This window comes from Tamandua tetradactyla, chromosome 4, assembly GCF_023851605.1.
Source record: "Tamandua tetradactyla isolate mTamTet1 chromosome 4, mTamTet1.pri, whole genome shotgun sequence".
In the NCBI taxonomy this organism is placed as follows: Eukaryota; Metazoa; Chordata; class Mammalia; order Pilosa; family Myrmecophagidae; genus Tamandua; species Tamandua tetradactyla.
In genome coordinates this window covers 143,282,611-143,304,771 of record NC_135330.1, presented here as the reverse complement: position 1 = coordinate 143,304,771, position 22,161 = coordinate 143,282,611, and the positions used below count along the sequence as shown (strand labels likewise).

At 36.8% G+C, this 22,161-nt stretch overlaps 1 protein-coding gene and 1 pseudogene across 1 annotated transcript in view; both read right to left on the bottom strand.

Annotated features, from left to right (window-relative positions):
* The window catches only part of UCHL3 (ubiquitin C-terminal hydrolase L3), a 70,282-nt gene that overhangs the window by 33,038 nt on the left and 15,083 nt on the right, over window positions 1-22,161 (bottom strand). The window contains exons 4-6 of the mRNA XM_077158435.1: window positions 2,948-3,104; window positions 2,536-2,621; window positions 705-752 (exon numbers count right to left, since the gene is read on the bottom strand). Of these exons, the coding sequence (XP_077014550.1) occupies window positions 705-752; window positions 2,536-2,621; window positions 2,948-3,104 (291 nt within the window). The remainder of the gene's footprint in view (window positions 1-704; window positions 753-2,535; window positions 2,622-2,947; window positions 3,105-22,161) is intronic.
* On the bottom strand, window positions 18,928-20,856 carry LOC143679399 (elongation factor 1-gamma pseudogene; annotated as a pseudogene).

The window sequence follows — 22,161 nt, the reverse complement described above, 5'->3', positions numbered from 1 at the left end:
GGAGAAAATCCGTCATTTTCTAGTGTTAAACACTTAAATTGATGTAAACATATCAAATGGCTTTAATTAATTCTATTCATTTTGACCAAAATAGTTCTGACAAACTCCCCCAAGAGTGGGAGAGGGAAGATTGGAAGGAAAAAAAAAGAAGGAAAGAAAGAAAGACAAAATGGAAAGAGGCAAGGAGGAAACCCTATTGAATAAAAAAAGAGGAAAAGGAAGGAGAGGAAAGCCAATCCAGCCTAAGAATTAGCTAATGAAGTAACAAAGGTAATGATTTTCACATTGCCCAATAATAGATTTAGTGAGCAAAGACAGTGATAGAGTTTTTGCTGGATTGGGTATGCTGATGCCTTGTCAAAATCATACAAGCTATCTATTTGTACTACACGGTAGATACTTTTCTCAAAATATTTGGAAGTCAAAGGTATCTGGTAAGGAAGATGCAGGCCACCTGTTTGCCAAAGGAAACACAAAATCTTCAATCTGTGCAAATTACTAGGCAAACTGAGACGGCAGAAGTCAAAGTAGCACGATACTACTTTTTAAAAATCTATTCTTGTGCTATTTTATTACTACTTTTGCACAGGCAAATTCACTCCAAGGAAAAAAATATCCAAGTAATTTTCTAAAACTACATTTCATACAATAGCACTGTGGTTAAATTTACTTATAGCAAGAAGTTTTTAAAAAACGTGAAATACCTCAGTCTGACCTTCATGGGCACTGGACTCATGGGTAACTCGGATAGCCTGTAATAAGAATACAAAGCATTTATAGGAAACATCACTATACCCAACTTTTTAAATGAAAAACAACACAACAAACAAAAAAGCTAAATTATAACATCTGCAGCCTTAAGAAACAAAAAATTGGGGGAAATTAAGGAACAGTTTAACACTAGATGTTTTTAAATGATATCTGAGTAGCCAAATAAACTGCTATACTTTCCAACCCACAAATCTCTGAAGATTTAGGAAACGAACAGCTGATTATTTATTTCTGGATCTTACTAGGAGTCACTGAACATATTTAATTGTTAGAACTAACACTTAACACTTTATTCAATCAATAAAGTGGGCATCTTACATATAGAGACTGAATAAGCTTATCTCATTTGTTTCTCCCTATTATATACTTCTCTGTAGCAATTTGCTTAATCATGCAGCTTCAGCAGGCAGTTTAGAAATGTGGAACAAAGAACATGCTAGAGTATTGGGTTTCTTGAATTAAAAAAAAAAGTTCCTATAGTACCCAAGGTGCAGAAAAATTGGCACACTAATAAATTATAGGTAAAAGTACAAGTTTTATGAATGACAATGAAGCAATAAGTTCGAGGCCTTAAAAACATGCAAACTGTTTGACCTAACTATTTCTCCTCTAAGAATTTTTATATCTACATGTAAATTATACACAATTAAGTATATTTGAAAAAATTCAGCTACAAAGAACTATTTTGCAATTTTCTTAAATAGTAAAAAGAGGTAGAAACTTTAAATCTCTAAAAATTTATTGGTTAAGTGAAATACTTTACAATGTGAAGCTACGCAGCCATTAAATGATGATGTCAATACATACTTACTGGCATGTAATATGTTTGTGATAAGTTAAATGAAAAAGCAAGCTATAAAAGAATATTATAGTGTGATCAAAATTTGTTCAAAAAAATTATGTATATACATACATATACACACCCTAAAAAACTGTTAATGGAGGCACTCCCTCATTGGTGGGATTAAAAGTAATATTTATGTTGTTTCATTTCATGTAAAATACAGACGTTTTATGAAACTGCAGGTTTTTAAAGTAAAATAATTAAAAATAATCATGAGTATACTGGAATATTAAAACAACATGATGAAATCAATTAGTTTATTGGGCACAAACTCTGCACAAGGTATTGTTGTAGCCAAATACTCTATATAATATACTGCCTCTAATTTAAAAGAATTTAATGAAATTATTAAAAGGTAAAAAAAACCTTCAAAGAAAGACAGAATTAAAAAATAAATCTTAACCATTTTAAAACAATTCTATGAAGTTGTATAATTAATTATTTAAAACTAGATTATATGGCCATTGTATAGAATTATGGCCACATTCAAAGAAACCATTACACTGCTAAAGTAGCTAGAGTATGGTCTGATATCTACCTTTGAATCTTTATTTTTCTATTAATTTTCAGACTTTTCCAAATTCCCAGTAAAAAAAGACATAGGGTATTATCAGGCAAATATTTACCATAGGGAAGGGAGTGGTTCAGAATACTCAAAAATTAGATGTTCTATTACTGTGCAAATCAAACTGTTTTTATTCTCTTATTCAGTTCTGGATATAGAAAAGAAATGGTAATTTATCAATATATATAGATATTTCAGATAATGTTAGTTGAAAAGTACAAAAAGCCCTTTTAAGAAATAAAACAGAATCCATAATTGCTCAAAACTACAATTTCAAGACAAACCTACAAACACAATCGACAATCCCACATAACCTTCCCCATTCATGAGATCAACATAGAATGGTGGTACTAACATCATAGTTCTCAAGATATCTGGCTCTTTCTTCAGGGCTCATTGACACAGATTCCTCCAGGAATTTTTTCAAAGTTGAACCCGATTCTGAAAGTATTAAAGAAGGTAAAACTGAAACATTGCAAGGCTTGATATCTCAAAGATAATGATATATGAAAATGCTAAAAGCACGTTAACTACTTATCAGGTAAAACACTTTCATCATTAAGTTGGGCATTATAATAAAAATTCAGAATTCAATACAAATTAAATTTAAATTCTAATATAAACATCTCATAAAGACCACAGAAACTTTGAAATGGGGAAATGTTTTACTTCCTAGTTTGAAAGAATGAATTACAGCACCCCCTACTGCTCAATGAAATTAACTTATATCTTAGGGAGAAAAATAGTTGTAACTAAAAATTATTTACCAAAGTGCATTTTGTCTTTATTGTTAGCAATAGCATGGATCAGTCCAATTGTTCCACAGGCATTGCTGATTGTTTGCTTCATGAAATATACTGATGAGGTAACATCCTGTCCCTGAGATTTAATTTTTTCTTCTTCCTCTGTTCTGAAGACTTCATACTATTAAAAAAAAAACAAAACAGTTTACACGTGAAAAATGACACATTAAAAAGGACTCAAAGGAAAAAAAAACAGATAATTGGGACTTCATTAAAATAAAAAAACTTTCAAAGGACTTTATCATGAAAGTGAAAAGACAACCTACATAATAGAAAAAAATATTTGGAACCACATATCCAATAAGGGTTTAATATCCAGAATGTATTTTTAAAAAGCCTACAAACTCACAATAAAAAGACAAACAACCCAATTAAAAAATGGGCAAAAGACTTGAAAGACATTTCTCCAAATAGGAGGAAAATATGGCCAAAAAGCACATGAAAAAATGCTCAAATCACTGGCTTCAGGGAAGTGCAGATCAAAATCCCAAGGTACCATTTCATGCCCACTAGAATGGCTACTATTTGTTAAAAATAGATAAGTACAAGTGTTGGAGAGTATGCTAGTTTGACTGTTATGTACCCCAGAAAAGGCCACGTTCTTTTAATCCTTCCTGTGGGTAGAGACCAGTTGTGGGTAGGACCTTTTGGTTCAATTATTTCAATTTGAGATGTGACCCACCTCAGGCAACGTGGTTTTTAATCCTTTTACGAAGTCCTTTATGAGAGGATAAAGGACAGAAAAAGCCAAGAAAACTTAGAGAGAAAAGCCCCGCAGAAGATAAAAGGACCCAAACAGAAGCTCAGAGAAGAAACCACTGCACCAGAAGCTGAAAGCAATGAAACCCAGAAAAGAAGGACCAGTAGACAACCGGCCAGTGCCTTCCCATGTGACAGAGGTGTCCTGGATGCCGGCACCCTTTCTTCAGAGAAAGTATCATCCTGTTGATGCCTTAATTTGGACATTTTCAGGCTTTAAAACTGTAAATTTATAAGCTAATTAATTCCCATTGTAAATACCAGCCTGTTATACATGAAGCCCAGGAGACAGAGATGGCTGAAAGATGTACCGATTGAGAAGCAGAAGTAGAAGTGAACGATGGTATAAACATATGACCGAAAACAGTGCTGCTACAAAAATGCATGAAATCATGAGGCATGCAACGATGTGAATGAACCTGTGGGCCATTTGGTGAGGCAAAACAAGCCAGAAACAAAAGAGCAAATATTGCATGATCTCATTTAAAAAATACCTATAAGAAAACTGAGGTCTAGGTCATAAGCTCTTATAGGATTTAGCCTGGAATGGTAATTGTTATTTCTGAATTTTGAGTGGCTGTTTTATATATGTATAACCTGGTATTTAGAAATAAGAATGAAGCTGATCGGATTGGGATTAAGGTAATTCAGAATATAGGAGTAAGGAAGACATTGCCTGAATTTTAGAACTTCATCTACTCTGTGAGACCAAAGGAAAAAAGTTTTATTATATCCAAAACCTAGGTTTTCTGAAGCACATAAGCTAACCTCAACCTGTCTGAGTAGATCATTTAAACAATCCAAACACAGGGATCCCTTTAACCCTGTTTAGCTTAATGTAATGCTTGGATACATACTGGACTATATTAAGCAAATAATCAAAAAAGCATTGGAAAAAGTCCTTTGAGGGGTGGGAGAAAAATTATACAATGATTAAACTTTACCAACGGGGAAACCCCGGAAAATGCCAAATATTAGGGATGCCCAAATCAATAGATCAAGCCCTTGATCTTGAGGCTTGCACTTGTGAAGCTTATGAAGCTTATGCATATAGCGGAGAAGCTTAGCCTACCTTTAGGTATGCCTAAGAGTCACCTCCGGAGGACCTCTGCTGTTGCTCAGATGTGGCCTTTCTCTAAGTCCAACTCTGCAAGTGAAACCACTGCCCTCCCCCACTACGTGGGACATGACATCCAGGGATGAAAGTCTACCGGGTGGCGTGGGAGATGACCCCTAGGGATGAGCTTGGCCCTGGCACCATGGGATCAACAATGCCATTCTGACCAAAAGGTGGAAAAGAAGTGTAACAAATAAGGTACTGGTGACTGAGAGTTCAAATAGAGTCGAGAGGCTACACTGGAGGTCATTCTTATGCATGATTCAGTTAGACATTACTACCTGTCATAACTTGCCAAACCCCAATCAAAACCATTCCTGCCAATCCTAAAGAATACCTAGGGCAATATATAAAATTCTACAAAGGTTCCATGTACTAGGGTAACTCTCCAAAACCTACAACCTCCAGATGGGTCCCTGGACAAGGTAAGTCCTGAAATGCAAAAGGGCCAGCCCTTCCAGAACATCAACTAGTTCCGTATCTCTATCTCATGTTATCAACAGCCCCTTTCAACATGAAAAAGTTAGCATGGGCACAGGCCAAATACCCCTAAAAAAATGGGAGAAATATCAAAGATGATGGTGGAGTTATACAGAGAAGGTTGGATTTAACAAATAAGTATGAGTGCTAAATTATTATACTGATATTCTTTTAGCTTCCAGTACCTTAGAGCAGCTAGAAATAAAAACCTAAAATTGTGAAATTGTAACCCCCATACCAAACTCTGAAATCTGTTCTACAACTAACTGTTGCAATGTACTTTGAAATTTACTGCTTTTATGTATATAAATTATTTAAAGAGAAGGAGGAGTGTAACAGAGAAGATAGGATTTAACAAATGAGTATGACTGCTGAATCATTATATTGATATTTCTGTTGGTCTCCAGTGTCTCGGAGCAGCTAGAAGAAAAAATGAAATCCATGGAACTGTAACCCACACCAAACTTTAAAATATTTTCTATAACTACTTGTTAAAATGTTCTTGGAAATTTATTGCTTTTTTGTATACATGTTATATTCCACAATAAAAAAAAAAAACATTAAAAAAAAAGCCAACCCATTTCTGGTATATTTTATTCCAGCAGCTTTAGCAAATGGAAAAAGCTAGAATGTGGAGAAATACAGATGCTTATTCACTACTATGAGAATGCAGAATGGTGCCATGGCTGTAGAAAAGTCTGGCAGTTCCAGAGTGATGCCAGATAAATCCCAGAGTGATTTGAACAGTGAATAAAAAAGTATTTGCAAAGTCCCTTTCAGGGAATGGTGAGAACGGGGGAAAATTCAACTTTCCCAAGTTGAATTCTTGATATTCTCACAAGCAGTGTGGACAACTAAAGCTACAGGCTGAGCCCCCAGTATTGGGGGGTTGTTCATATGAAACTTAATCTCACAAAGGATAGGTCAAGCCTACTTAAAATTAGGCCTAAGAGTCACCCCCAAGAGAACCACTTTTGTTACTCAGATGTGGCCTCTCTATCCAGCAACACAACAAGCAAACTCACCATCCTCCCCCTGTCTACGTGGGACATGACTCCCAGGGGTGTGGACCTTCCTGGCAACGTGGGACAGAAATCCTAGAAGGAGCTGAGACTCAGCATCAAGGGATTGAGAAAAACCCTAGAACGAGCTGAGACTCAACATCAAGGGATTGAGAAAACCTCAGCCAAAAGGGGGAAGAGTGAAATGAGACAAAGAGTCAATGGCTGAGAGATTCCAAACAGAGTTGCGAGGTTATCCTGGAGGTTATTCTTATGCATTAAGTAGATATCACCTTGTTATTCAAGATGTAATGGAGAGGCTGGAGGGAACTGCCTGAAAATGTAGAGCTGTGTTCCAGTAGCCATGTTTCTTGAAGATGATTGTATAATGATATAGCTTTCACAATGTGACTGTGTGATTGTGAAAACCTTGTGTCTGATGCTCCTTTTATTTACCTTGTTAACAGAGGAGTAGAACATATGGAATAAAAATAAATAATAGGGGGAACAAATGTTAAAATAAACTTAGTTTGAAATGCTAGTAATCAATGAAAGGGAGGGGTAAGGGGTATGGTATGTATAAATTTTTTGCTTGTTTTCATTTTATTTCTTTTTCTGAATAGATGCAAATGTTCCAAGAAATGATCATGATGATGAATATGCAACTATGTGAGGATATTGTGAATTACTGATTATACATGTAGAACAGAATGATTAAAAAAAAAAAAAGTCTGGCAGTTCCTCAGAAAGCTAAGTGTAGAATTACCATATGACCTGGCAATACTACTACAAGCTATATACCCAAAAGAACTTAAAGCAGGGGCTAGAACAGATATCCGTACATCCATATTCATTGTGGGATTATTCATAACTGCCAAAAGGTTTGGAAGCAACTCAAGTGTCCATCAACCAACGAATGGATTTTAAAAATATGATGTATTTATACAATGTAATACAATTCAACATTAAAAAGGAATAAAGATCTGATTCACATCACAACATGGATGAACGGTGAAGACAACACGTTGAGTAAAATAAATCAGGTACAAAAGAACAAATATTGTATAAGCTCACTGATATGAAATAACTAGAATAAGCAAACACTCAGAATCAGGATCTAGAATATAGGTTACCAGGGCCTGGGGTGTGGATAGGAGACGGGAGTTAATGTTTAAATTGTACAGAATTTCTACTTGGGTTGATTGTAAAGTTGTGATAATGGACAGGAGTGATGGTAGTGTAACATTTTGAATGTAATTAACAGTACTGAATTACATACATGAACGTGGTTAAAACAGGGAAATTTTAGGTTGTACATATGTTACTAGAATAAAAATTAAAAGAAAAAGCATAGGGTTGTACAACATATTGAACTCTATCAAAAATGGTAAATATTAGTTAATATTACAATTATAAAAATTTCTTTCGTGAATTATAATGTGTGCCACACTAATGAAGGTATTAACAATAGGGTGGTATATAGGAGCTCTACATTTTATATATATTTCTGCAAACTTGGAACTTCTCTAACAAAATAAATTATTAGGAAAAAAAGATAAAAACAGATAAACGTTTTTTAAAGAAAAAATACAGATGACTAACATTTTTTTAATGTAAAGTAAAAAAATTAGTATGTCACCGTTCAGACAAAGATTGAAAGAGAACAACAGTACCCAGTTTTGGTAAAAGCATGGATAAAAAGGGATTATTCTATGCTATTATTAAAAGTATACATTTGTAAAAACTTTCAAGAGGGTATATATGCAATGTGTGTTCACATTTTAAATATGTATCTTTCAACAAACAATTTCTTTGTATGAGTTTGCACTGACAAGCTTAAAATGTTCAAATTATATATATATATAAGAACATTATATATATGAACATAAAACTGGAAAAATTCTGGATATCCATCAACAGAGATTTGTTTAATATATTATGGCATATTTAATAGAACACTTAAAAGCATCCTACCTACAATCTTCAGATGGATTCCTAGGTCAGATAAATCCTGAAATCCAGAGGGGCCAGTCTCTTCAAAAACATCAACTAGTTTCATACCCCTATTCCATATTATCGACACCCCTTTACAACATGAAAAAGTTAGAATAGGCCATAGCCCAAATACCCCTAAAGACTGGGAGAAGAATCAAAGGAGGAGGATTAGTATAACAGAGAAAACAGGATTTAACAAATAAGTATAACTGCTGAATCATTATACTGTTCTACTGATATATCTATTGGTCTCCAGAGCCTTGGAACAGCTAGAAGAAAAAACGAAAAATCATGGAACTGTAACCCATACCAAACTTTAAAATCTGTTCTAGAACTACTTGTTAAAATGTACTTAGAAATGTACTGTTTTTTGTATATATACTTCACACTAAAAAAAAAGCTTAAAAAAAAAGATAAAGTAGATTTATATGTTCTGACTCAGAAATATGTCCATGATTATAAAGTGGTTATCAGTCAGTAAATATTAATAGGATTCCTATTTATGTTTTTCAAATATTCATTTATATATATACATTTAAATGTCTGAAGGGTATACAAACACTTAACAGAGGTTATCTCTGGAGTAGGAGATTACAGGAAGTTTTTTTACTTTCTATTTTTAACATTTCTATATTGTTTACCATTGAAAAATTATTTCAAAGATAGTGGAATAGGATAGGTCGAGTTCACCCCTTCTCTAAGGAACAGCTAGAGAAGGGACAGAACGGGTGACTGAGACCGTGATTCCAGTAGCCTGGGAGAGTCTTCTTCACCACATAGAGAGGCCCAGGTTACAAAAGCTGAGGAACTGAGAAGCAGAGAACCAGAGACCATCCAGCTGGTACAAACAGCCTAATGCGGAAGCCCAGAGCCCTTAGGAGTGCACAGATGGAGAGAACAGGACTAAGAAGTAAACTAAACCATGTTCCTTGAACATGCAACCCTCACCAGTGCAGCCCAGCGATTTGTGACTTACCCCACACACCTGAACCCCGTCATTGCCCTGCCCCCCATGCTCCAATTGCCTCTGTCCCACCAACCCAACATGTATATCTGCCCTACACCCCCACCCCAAGCACTGGTACACCTGCCACAGCCCAACCCACCTTGCCTGCAAAAGCACATTCTCTCCCAAGCCCCACCTCCCAGTCCCTGCCCCCTGCAGTTGGTTGACAGCACATAAAGGCTGTAGGCACTTACCTACATATGCAGGCTATCCGTGCCCCAGCCCATACAGTCCTGTAACCCCACCCCACTTCCCCTGAGCTCTGTGCACATGTACATCAGTTTATGGCACTTCCAGATCTGTGCATGTGCACAGCCCCCAGTCACGTCCCCCAGCTCTGGGCAAGCGCTGACTTGCACAGCCAGCTCACATCTGCCCCCAGCCCACGCAGGTGGAACGCCAACCTGTTTCCCTGAACTCTGTACATATGCACAAATGGCCCCACATCCTAGACCAGCGCACACCAGGGCCCCACCTCCCAGACCCATGCACCTACACAGTCACATCCTCCCCACTGCTGACCACCCACGCTCACAGGCACCCAATCTGCACCTACACCTGTGCTGCAACACATTTCCGCACCGTTGTGCCCCACCCCATGCCCTGCATCTTGCTCCACATCCACCCCACAAATACAAGCTTTGGACTACCAAAGGAAATCAATTTCCAAAGTAAGCTGATCAATATCTACATGCAACGAAAACAGCAGATCACTAAGTATATCATAATGCAGACAGATATAACCCAGCTTAATGACCAAATTAAAACAGAGGCCAGAGGAAACACATTGGAATAATTAATCAAACAAGTTCATATAACTCTACTAAATAAAATAAATGGGGTGGCTAATGACATAAAGGAGATTAAAAAGACACTAGAAGAGCATAAAGAGGAATTTGAAAGAACAGAAAAATAATAGGCATCACAAAGATTAAAGATGCTGTAGACCAAATAAAAAACATACTAGATACACACAATACCAGATTTGAAGAGGCTGAACAAAGAATAAGTGAACTAGAGGGTAGGACAACTGATTTTGAACACTCAAAACAGCAAATGGCAAAAAAAGATGGAAAAATCTGAATTGGATCTCAGGGAAATGGACAAAACAAAGCACACAAATGTAAGAATCACTGGTGTTCCAGAAGAAGAGAAGAGTAAAGGGCTAGGAAGATTAGTTGAGGATAGAATGGGAAAAACTTCCCAACCCCTATAAAGGATATAAATATGCAAGAAAAAGAAGCCCGGTGAACTCCAAATAGGGTAAATTCAAACAGGTCTTCCCCAAGACATATACTAATCAGTCTGCCAAATGCTGAAGAGAAGCAGAAAATCCTGAAAGTGGCAAGAAAAACAATCTACTACATACAAGTGTAACCAATTAAGACTGAATTCAGACTACTCAATTTGTACTAAGGAGGCAAGAAGGCAGTGATATGATATATTTAAGATTCTGAAATAGAAAGATTTCCAGCCAAGAATTTTGTACTCAGCCAAATTGTCCTTCAAAACTGAGGGAGTGATTAGAATTTTCACAGACAAACAAATCCTAAAAGAATCTGTCAACAAAATACCAGACCTACAAGAAACAATAAAGGGAGTTCTGCCAGTTAAAAATCATACTATATTTACAGCATTCACAATATATTAATAACCACTATATTCATAATAAACATTCACCATTATCTTTAATAACTGGTCGTAAAAGCAATATGGTATAACAACAAATGTCAAACGTGTGAGCTCTACAGCTGACTACCTGGGACCACATCCTGGCTCCTCCATTATTAGCTATGTGACTGTCAAGTTAATGACTCTGTGCCTTAGTTTCTTCACTGTAAAAAAAAAGGGGGAGGGGGTCAAAAATAATAAAGTAGTAAAAAAAAAAAAAAGAGTGTGGAAGCAGGAGAAAGAGAGTGAGGAGGAGAGCTGAAAGATGATTCTATTGTTTTCCTAAAATTGGCACATTCCAATAGAGCAGGGATTGGCAAACTATAGACTGGGAGCCAAATCTGGACTGCTATCTGTTTTTGTAAGAAAAGTTTTATTTATATATTGTCTATTACAGCTGTTTTCATGACACAAGACAAAGCTGAATAGTTCCAACAGAGACTATGAGGCTTGCAAAATAGGCCTGGAAAATATTTACTATTTGGCCCTTTACAGAATAAGTCTGCCAATTCCTGCAACAGAGGAAACAAATGATATCTATAGAAATCCATAATTAAGAAACACAATCTCTAACAATGAATGTATCAATGCTTAAAGAGGTGATTTTTATGCATGTACTTCTAAATAAAAATTTTTAGTAACAGTCCCAGATTGGATCAACACTAATTAATTCATATAAATTCAACTGATAAAAACTGGAAAGGTTCACTACAGTAAGGGCTTATGCAAAAATGTTCATAAAGCTCAGTCTTTTGTTTTTTAATATCAACATTCCTTGCTGACAAGGCAAAATAAAGCCTGCCAATTTCTCAAAATTTAATGTTTATGGGAAAAGAATCCTAAAATGTTAACAGCAGGTATAGGGAAAGAAAGGAAAAGCAATTATGGCAGACCAAAGAAAGAAAATATGGTCAAGAAACTGCTGAGAACAAGTAGTGTAAATATCAGAGAGAACAAACTGATATCACCCTCAACTATGATTTACTGCTTATAAACAGTACTATAAAACACACATTTAAAACACTATAATTAAAAGTTTATTTAAAGGGATTATGAAGTATTTATGACAATTCCTTTGCTATTAGTATACTCAAGTCATTTCCAACAACATATTCAGTTTCTAAATTAGAACTTAAAAGAGGAAAACAGTTTGTATCTTCTAAAACATTCACTTAATATCCTTTAGGCAACTTTGTAATATGCCACTTACAAACTGACATGGGATTCATCAAATTATTAGAGACATCAAAAAAGGGGGGGGCAAGTGCTAATTATATTCTCTACTTGCATAAGTACATACTTATTTATATACATATTTGCTTATATATACATACTTATATAATACTTAAAGAATTGTGTTCTTCTTAACAATAGGCATGAGCTTTTTAAAAAATCCTGATGACCCACTAAATTAAGGTGACTGAATCTAATTTATTCTTTTAAAAAAAAGTCATAAAAATCAAAGACTTGGGAAATTTCCAATTCATATCATAAACTCACATTTGCATTACAGCAGCTAAGAAAGCCTAGCTTAAAGTTGCTGATGTTTTTTCAGTTCCTTACTGCTCCTAAAAATTGAGGCCCTGGGATAGTTATCTACTGCCTTATTTCAATATTCAAAAAAATGGAAAAATAACACGAAAATAAGAGAAAGTAAATTCAACTCTTTCACAAATTAACTACACAACATCAAAATAATCACAACTTCAACAATACAATTAGGTGTTTGGTCTAATGATGGGTCATAACAAAAAATGACTAACCCTAAAATTCTATGAATATTATAAACATCAAATATGAAGAAATACCTCTTCTTTTATTATAATTTATATTGTTGAACCCTGAAGCAGAGAAGATTTTCAATGTTATTTAACTTGAACTGAGGCTAATTAATTTATTTTTATTGAGATATATTATATATTCACATATCATATATCATATAATCATCCAAAGTATAGAATCAGTGGCTCACAGTATCATATAGCTGTACATTCATCACAATCGATTTTTGAACATTTTCATCACTCAAAAAAATAATAATTAAAATAAAGTAAAAAAGAATACCCCCCCAGCATACTCTCCCATTGTCTATTTACTTTTTGTCTTTTTTTCTTACTCATCTGTCTATACACTGGACAAGGTTTTCACAAGCACATGGACACACCCTTAAAAGCTCTATAGTTATTCAGTCATTTTCAGGAATCAACGATATCAGATTACAGTTCAAAAATTTCAGTATTTCCCTCTAGTTTCTTCTATACACCAAAAACTGTAAAGGGGTAGCAATAGACTACATATGAATAACCTCCACAATCATCTCTTGACTCTCTCTGAAATGTCCTAGCCACTGAAACTTTATTTTGTCTCATTTCTCTTCCCCCTTTTGGTCAAGAAGGTTTTCTCACTCCCACATTGTCAGGGCCAGCCTCATTCCCAGGAGTCTTGTCCCACTTAGAGGAGACAGCAATGAGTGCACCTGCTAAAGTGGCTTAGAGAAAGAGACTACATCTGAACAACAAAAGAGTTTCTCTGGAGGTGACTCTTAGGCATAATCATAGGTAGGCTCAGCTTCTCCTCTGCAGGAATAAGTTTTATAAGGCCAAACCCCAAGATCAAGGACCTGGCCTATCAAACTGGCAGTCCCCAATGCTTGCAAGAATATCAGGAATTCTCCAGGTGGGGAAGTTGAATATTTTCACCTTTTTCTTTCAGTCTGTCAAGGGGACTTTGCAAATACTTTTTAATCTTCTGCCCTGATTACTCTGGGCTGTATCAGGGCATCACACCAACCTGTTCAAAGTAACATGATCTCACTCTCTATTTAGGTTGTGCGCTAGTTCGCTAGCTGCTGGAAGGCAATATACCAGAAACAGAATGGCTTTTGAAAAGGGGAATTTAATGAATTGCTAGTTTACAGTTCTAAGGCCGATAAAATGTCCCAATTAAAACAAGTCTATAGAAATGTCTAATCAAAGGCATCCAGGGAAAGATACCTTGGTTCAAGAAGGCCAATGAAGTTCAGGGTTTCTCTCTCAAGTGGAAGGGCACATAGTAAACACAGAGTTTCTCTCTTATCTAGAAAGGCACATGGTGAACACGGTCAGGGTTCCTCTCTCATCTGGACAGGCACATGGTGAACATGGCGTCATCGGCTAGCTTCTTCTCCTGGCTTCCTGTTTCATAAAGCTCCCTGGGAGGCATTTTCCTTCTTCATCTCCAAAGATCGCTGGCTGGTGGACTCTGCTTCTTGTGGTTACGTCATTCTGCTCTGTTCTCTCTGAATCTCCCCCATTCTCCCAAATGTTTCCTCTTTGACAGGACTTCAGAAACTTATCAAGACCCAACCAAATGGATGGAGACATGTTGCTAGCCAATCCAGTTTAACAACTACTCTTGACTAAATCGCATCATCCAGGGAGATGATCTGATTACAGTTTCAAACACACAGTATTGAATAGGGATTATTCTACCTTTATGAAATGGGATTTTCATTAAAACATGGCTTTTCTAGGGGACATACATACTTTCAAACCAGCACAGGTTCCATGTAATTATGGTGTTCGAATAAAATAACCATACAAGTTAAATTAGATAGTATGCTACCCAAAATATAAATTTCACCAAATAAACATTCTTCCTTTGGTCTCACACAGAGGTTGAGGTTTTAAAACACAGTCAATATCATCCTTTATCCTTTAGTCCAATTTACTTTAGTCCTACCCAAATAAACTTCATTCATATCTCTAACTAAAGTCTGTTCACTTTTTCAGTGTTTTTAACAATAGCTATATAGGGTAATGCTGACTTTCATTGCAACATAACTCTAGCTCTGAGTGTCACACAAATATCTGAAGTTCCAAAAAATGACCAAGTTATACACAAATACCTCAGCATCTCAGAACTTAGACATTATGGTTGCAACTCCAGAACAGATGTGACTGCTGTAAGAGCTTTCAATCTAGGTACCTTTACAACAGGATGTCACCTGATAACCCATGCTCTCGAACTACATTTTCAGAGTTTACACATTGTTAGTCCATATCAGTGAGCCATTATAATATTTGTCTTTTTGTTTCTGGCTTATTTCACTCAACATACTGTCCTCAAGGTTCATTCATATCATTGCATGCCTCATAACTTCATTTCTTTTTGCAGTCACTCAATTGTACACTGGATATATATACCACAGTTCCCTCTTCCATTCCTCAGTCAATGTACCCTTAGGTCACCTCCATCCATTGTAAATTGTGAACAATGCCACTATAAACATCAGCGTATAAATGTCCATTTCTGTTCCTGTTCTCAGTTCCTCCAAGTATACACCTCACTAAGGAGTTGCAAGATCATATGGCAACTCCACCCTTAGCCTCCTGAGGTAACTCCCCATTGCCCTCCAGAGGGGCTGCAACACTCTACTTCCTTATCAGCAGTGACTAGATACCATTCTCTCTCTCTTTCCACTTTTTCTCTGGCACTTGTATCTCTGCTCATTTTTAAACAGTTTTATGCTCTCATCATACAATCCAACGTAAGTAAAAAGATTGATGGTTTCTGGCATAATCACATAGCCATGCCTTTATCATCAATCTATATGAGGACATTTCCACTTCTTCTGCAAAGAATCCCATACCTCTTATGGACATTTAGCTTTGGAAAATCGCCTTTGTTACATTCATTGGAAGCATATTATGTTATTGTTAACTATAGACCCTAGTTTGCATTGCTGGTATTCCCCCATTATCACCTCCAATCCCAGTACACCATCCCACTTTCAACATGTTGCACTGCCGACATTCATTTTATCTCTCTCATGCAAAAACATTCTTATATTTGTACATTCAATCACCACCACTGCTCACTCTAGGCATCGCTAAGTTATATCATCTCAGACTTGATCCTCTATCTTTCCTCTAGTGTCAAACATGCCCCCAGCCCTTTACCCTCAACCATACTCACACTCAGTTTTGTTCAGTTTACTTACAATATTGTGCTACCATCAGATAGTACTGTGCCATTTCTGGATCTCTACAATCAGTCCTGTTGAACATTCTGTATACTCCTTAGCATCAAATGTCCAATTTCTACCCTCTATCTCCTGATAACTTGTGCTCTCAACCTTTACTCTCAAAGGTCACTCATTAATGTTAGTTCATATTAGTGAGACAATATAGTACTTGCACTTTTGTTTCTGGTTAATTTCTGAGCAACAAAACAAGTCCTCCAAAAGTACTCTTAGGCATACCTATACGTCGGCTAAGTTTCTACACCACATATATAAGCTTTACAAGAGCAGGACATAAGCTTCACAAGAGCATTCATACCACTGCCTTCTCATCTTCATGGTTTCTGCTTAGAAATCTATACATAGTTCTATCAAACTTCCTCTGTATGTGATGGGTCGCATTTCTCTCACTACTTTCAGAATTCTTGCTTTGTCTCTGACATTCAACAATCTGAATTAGTGTCTTGGAGTAAGTCTATGTAGATCCATTCTGATTGGGGTACACTGCACTTTTGAATTTTTAATTTTACGTCTTTCAAGAGAGATGGAAAATTTTCAGTGATAATTTCCTGCATTATTCCTTCTTCCCCTTTCCCCTTCTCTTCTCCTTCTGAGACACCCATAACATGCATATCCATTTGCTTCATGTCATCATAATTCCCTGAGACCCTGCTCACATTTTTCCATTCTTTTCCCTATCTGTTCTTTTGTGTATAAGATTTCAGATATCCTGTCCTCTAGTTCACTAATTCTTTCTTCTGCCTCTTCAAATCTGATGTTTTAAATCTCCATTGTGTTTTTCATCTCTTCTATTGTGCCTTTCATTCCCTTAAGTTCTGTCACTTGCTTTCTCATTTGTTTTCAAGTCCTTCTTTATGGTCACCCAATGCCTTCTTTATATCCTTCATCTCTTTTGCCATATCATCCCTCAACTTATCAATTTGATATTTCACTTGAATTAGCATGTTTGATTGAATATTGATCAGTTGTTTCATCTCCTGTATCTCATTTGAAGTGCTAATTTGTTCCTTTGACTGGGCTATATCTTCATTATTCATATTTGCTGGTGTCTTGACATCTGATTTCCCTGATCAGTTTATTCTGGAGGCTGTTTTCACTCTTTTACTTAGGGTTTTCTTGTTGGTTGGCTTTGTTTTCTATCTGCTTTCAACTTATTTTATACCTCTAGCATAACTTCTACTTAATTATTTTTCAGCTTTTGTTTTTCTGGTTCTTGCACTACCTATATCAAACCTTTTTTGAGAACAGTCTCCCCAGATATGATCAAACCCAATCAGACTTTCCCAAAGCAGGCCCAGATCTCAGTAAGAGGGTGTAAGCAGTATTTAATTTTCCTGAGATAATAAGATCCAGCAGGTTGTCTGACATTCCTATGGAGCTTCTACATGCTGTGCTTTTCCTATCCTGCCCAGCACTCATTAGCCCGCAGCTCCCCACCTGCATAATGTGGTACAGTTTATTTAGTTCTCAGCCTGACAGGAGTGTGATTGAGAAAGGGGCTGAGGTGGAAGGCAAGGTTAAACTGTTTCTGATTCCCAGCCCCTGGGGTCTGACTTCTTTGAAGGAGGACTGCCACTTGAGCTGGGTCAAGTCCTCCCTTTTCTTGGGGAAGATATGTCTTTTCGGGAATTATCTCCTTCAGTTGACTGGTTACTTTCAACTCGACACTTGCCTGGGTCAGCATTGAAAACTGAAAATGCTCGAGGCTTTCTCTAATAAGTTACTTAGAATACATTAAAGAAAGTAAAAAAAAAAAAAAAAGAGAGAGGGAAAAAAAGAATCCTTTTTCACAATCAGAACCCAGCCCCTAAGGTTCACCAGTCAAGAGCTGGCACTGGTACCCAGCTCTATAAAAGGAAACAGCCCTTTTCCAGTATTCTGAGCCCTGCAGACTCCAAAAGCCTCTGTTTCTGTTTGTTTGTTTATCCTTCATCAGTCCCTTCTCCACTCTGCTGGAAGAGAGAAACCTCAGGGTTACTCTCTGCTTTCTCTGGGTTTATCTTTGCACAGAGCTTGTATTCAGTAGACCAAATTTGTTAATTAAAACCATAATTGGAGTTTGGTTGAGCTATCTTCCCTTGTTCCTAGCAGGGTCTGCTTCTTTTTCCCATCAGGAAGTATCTCCAGGAGTCTGCTGTGCCAGTGGTGGAGGGCACCGGTCTCCACAGTTTGGGTATTTACTTACCATTGTGTGCTGTGATCTTGTCCCTTCCACCAATTCCAGACTGGTATACAATGTGCCCAGGTGCACATGTCCCCCAAACAGCTGTTCAAGATAGTTCCCTGCTATTCACTAGTTGCTCTAGAGGATTAACTAAATTCCACACCTTCCTATGCCGCCATCCTGCCCTGCCTCTCTACTAATTAGTTTTTTGTTTGTTTGTTTTTGCATGGGCAGGCACCAGGAATCGAACCTGGGTCTCCAGTGTGGCAGGCAAGAACTCTGCCTGCTGAACCCGCCCTCCACCAATTAGTTTTGTTTTTGTTTTTTTTTCATTTTATATATATACTCATTAATTCACAATATCATCACATAGTTGTATATTCATCATCATGATAATTTCTTAGAACATTTGCAACAATTCAGAAAAAGAAATAAAAAGAAAACAAAAAAATTCATACATACCATACCCCTTACCCCTCCCGTTCATTGATCACTAGCATTTCAATCTACTAAATTTATTTTAACATTTGTTTCCCCTATTACCTATTTATTTTTAATCCATATGTTTTACTCATCAGTCCATAAGGTAGATAAAAGAAGCATCAGACACAAGGCTTTCACAATCACACAGTCCCATTGCAAAAGATATATCATTATACAATCATCTTCAAGAAACACGGCTACTGGAACACAGCTCTACATTTTCAGGCAGTTTCCTCCAGCCTCTCCATTACACCTTAACTAAAAAGGTAATATCTATTTAATGTGTAAGAATAACCTCGAGGATAACCTCTCCACTCTGTTTGGAATCTCTCAGCCACTGACGCTCCATTTTGTCTCATTTTGTTCTTCCCCCTTTTGGTTGAGAAGGTTTTCTCAATCCCTTGGTATTGAGTCTTAGCTCATTCTAGGAGTTCTGGCTCATGTTGCCAGGAAGGTCAACACCCCTGGGAGTCATGTCCCACTTAGAGAGGGGGAAGGAAGTGAGTTTGCCTGTCATGTTGGCTAAGAGAGAGAGGCCACATCTGAGCAACAGAAGAGGTTCTCTTGGGGGTGACTCTTAGGCCTAATTTTAAGTAAGCTTAGCCTTATCCTTTGTGGGTTAAGTTTCATATGAAGAAACCCCAAGAACCAACTAGTTTTTGCACAGAGAAAATGATACCAGAATTTCTAGGATTGAGCAAAGTCTATTTCTTTATTTCTATGAGATTTGGCTCCATTAATTACTGAAGAATAGGATGGTGTGAGCATGTATATACCTAGTCATCAACACCTTATTTCTCTCACATCCTCCCAAACATTTACTACTTCATCTTAATTTTTTTTAATGTTCAGTTCCGTTTAATGACCCTCACACCTTCCTGAAGGGCAGGTGTAGGCAACAAGGTAAGGGCAAGAAATGCTCACTTACAGATCTTGCCCTGATTTAAGGCTTTGCCCACGTGCTGAAAGGCTCCCTCGCAGGAAGAGTACTCTTGGAAGTGTCTGGGTCTCCTCACTAACAGGATCCAGTTTCTACCATTCACCTCATGGGCCACCTGCCAATATGGACTCAGTGGTAAGATAAGCTCCTGGTCTCAAAAGACCTGCACTCCAGAAATGATGTTGCTATTGTTGGCTCCAAAGAGTATGATATTGTTAAAGTCATTCTGCTTCAGCTTGTCCAATCAATACAACATTCCAGTGATGAAGCTTAAGCTCAGGAAAGTTTCGGTGAGCTCTTCAGGGAATCAATACTCATAATACCATAAGGACTAGCCATCCTTATGCAAGTGCTCTCAAAAATATGTCAGCATCACAGAAAGTATGTCTCCATTGGAGTACCTGCACTTAAATTCATCCAATGTAAAGGTACTCTTGAGCAGGTAAGCAAAGGGTACTGCTCACATTCATCCTCCCCTCCCCAGAGGCAACTGCTTTTTTCCCCTCTTTCTGCTCAGCCTAGGACTTCTGCTTCTCCTTCCTTGGCCCTTTCTCTTTTCATGGAGTGTCCTTTTTGGGCTGGCTCCCTGCAAACCTTTTAGCATCAAACTGGACATCTCACAGTTTCACTTCCCCCAAAACAGCAAGGAACTAGAACCGGTTAAGGCAGGTGAGCACTCAGTGACTGGCACTGGGGAAGGCCTGGCAGAGAGAAGACTCTAGGACCTGTTTGTAGAAGCACAACAGTTTGCAGGCATGTGATGTCCAGATAGTGTCATGTGTTCATCCACAAGAAAAGTCCTCACCTACAGTGAGAATCCAGCAGTTTCAAAATTCACCTCTTTCACATTCTCTGTGGCCTGCTTGTTGTGGCACATGATGCCCAAGGTAGGGAATACCCAGGTACTAGCTGGGAAGGCTCTGCTGATATCAACAAAGCTCACTCACTGCACCATCTAGGCTGCTGCCTCTGGAGTACTTCCCCACAGTTCCTCATTAATCACAAAGTAAGTAATGGCATTGCCTTCAAACACACAGAACCCATCATCACCCTCAAATGTTGGGAAACTGCCAGTAGGAAATTTGTGTAGAAATTCAGGAGTACAGTGGTTTAGCCAAAGTGGAAGCAGGTGGCACAAAAAGTACATGAACCTGAGCCCTGCTAAACTAAGCAGCAATGAGGGCCCTGAAGGCCCTCCAGTTTTCAGGATAGTGTATAGGGTCCCAGCCTCCATGATGATTCCACACAGAAAGGCTGCTCCTTCATTTTTTACAATTACTTAGTTTATCCTATTGTTTTCTACGTTTACCAAGAAAGATCAGAAAGACATAAATTCAAAAGCAATTTTAAAATGCACTTAAAAGTTCTGACTCTTTGGGTAGAGGGAAGTGCCTGAAACTGTAGAGCTGTGTTCCAGTAGACATGTTTCTTGAAGATGATTGTATAATGACATACCTTTCATAATGTGCCTGTGTGATTGTGAAAACCTTGTATCTGATGCCCCTTTTATCTACGGTACAAACAGATAAGCAAAACATATGAATAAAAAAATAAATAATGGGAGAACAAAGGTTAAAATTAATTGAGTTGATTGAACTAGTGGTCAATATAAGGGAATGGTAAGGGGTATGGCATGTATGAGTTTTTTTTTTTTTCCTTTTTCTGGAGAGATGCAAATATTAAAAAAAAATGATCACAATGATGAATATACAACTATGTGATGATATTGTGAGCCATTGATTGTAACCATTTTAAGAATGTTCATATGTCAAGAATGACTGTATGTCAAGAATATTTGTATGTCGGTTCATTGTTCATGAAAAAAAATTTTTTTAAAAAAAAGAAAGGAAACCTTGAAGGTGGATTCAGAAAAAAAAAGTTCTGACTCTGCTATCTACGCATACATGACATTATTCTAAAGTATTGACTAAAATATAAGGAGATTTGAATTTAAATTCAAAGATACTAAATAGCTATTTATAATCACCAATGCATGCTAAATATGCCAATTAAACTGTATTTAAGCTAAGTGATTCCTATCCATAACAGGTTTTCCTAAAAATAATATAATCCATATCATTAGTTTCCCCTACCTCCATAAAACAGTTTTCTTACATACTAAAGGACATTTATGTATTTTACATGTTGAAGTGTTAACAGAGCCTTATTCATATATTTTCTAAGACCCAGTTAACATTGCTCTAAACTTTAACATTCCTAAAGTATATAATTTATATATTAAAACACAGTTGACCACTGAACTATACACTTATAAAATGGTTAAAATGGCATAATGTAACCACAATCTGAAAAACACCGGTGAGGCAAATTAACCATATTTTATACAAGAAAACTACTTCAGTTTAAAAAGACTAACCCAGGACTTTCTTGTCAATCTATAAATTTGATTCTAGATATCTCTGTAATAAACCAGATTTAAAGATGTCCTTACTGCCCAAATTTGACTGATTTTATGTAAGAAGGGGATCATTACTCTAAAAGAAGAGTGTACTCTTAATTTAACAATAAAACAGAACTT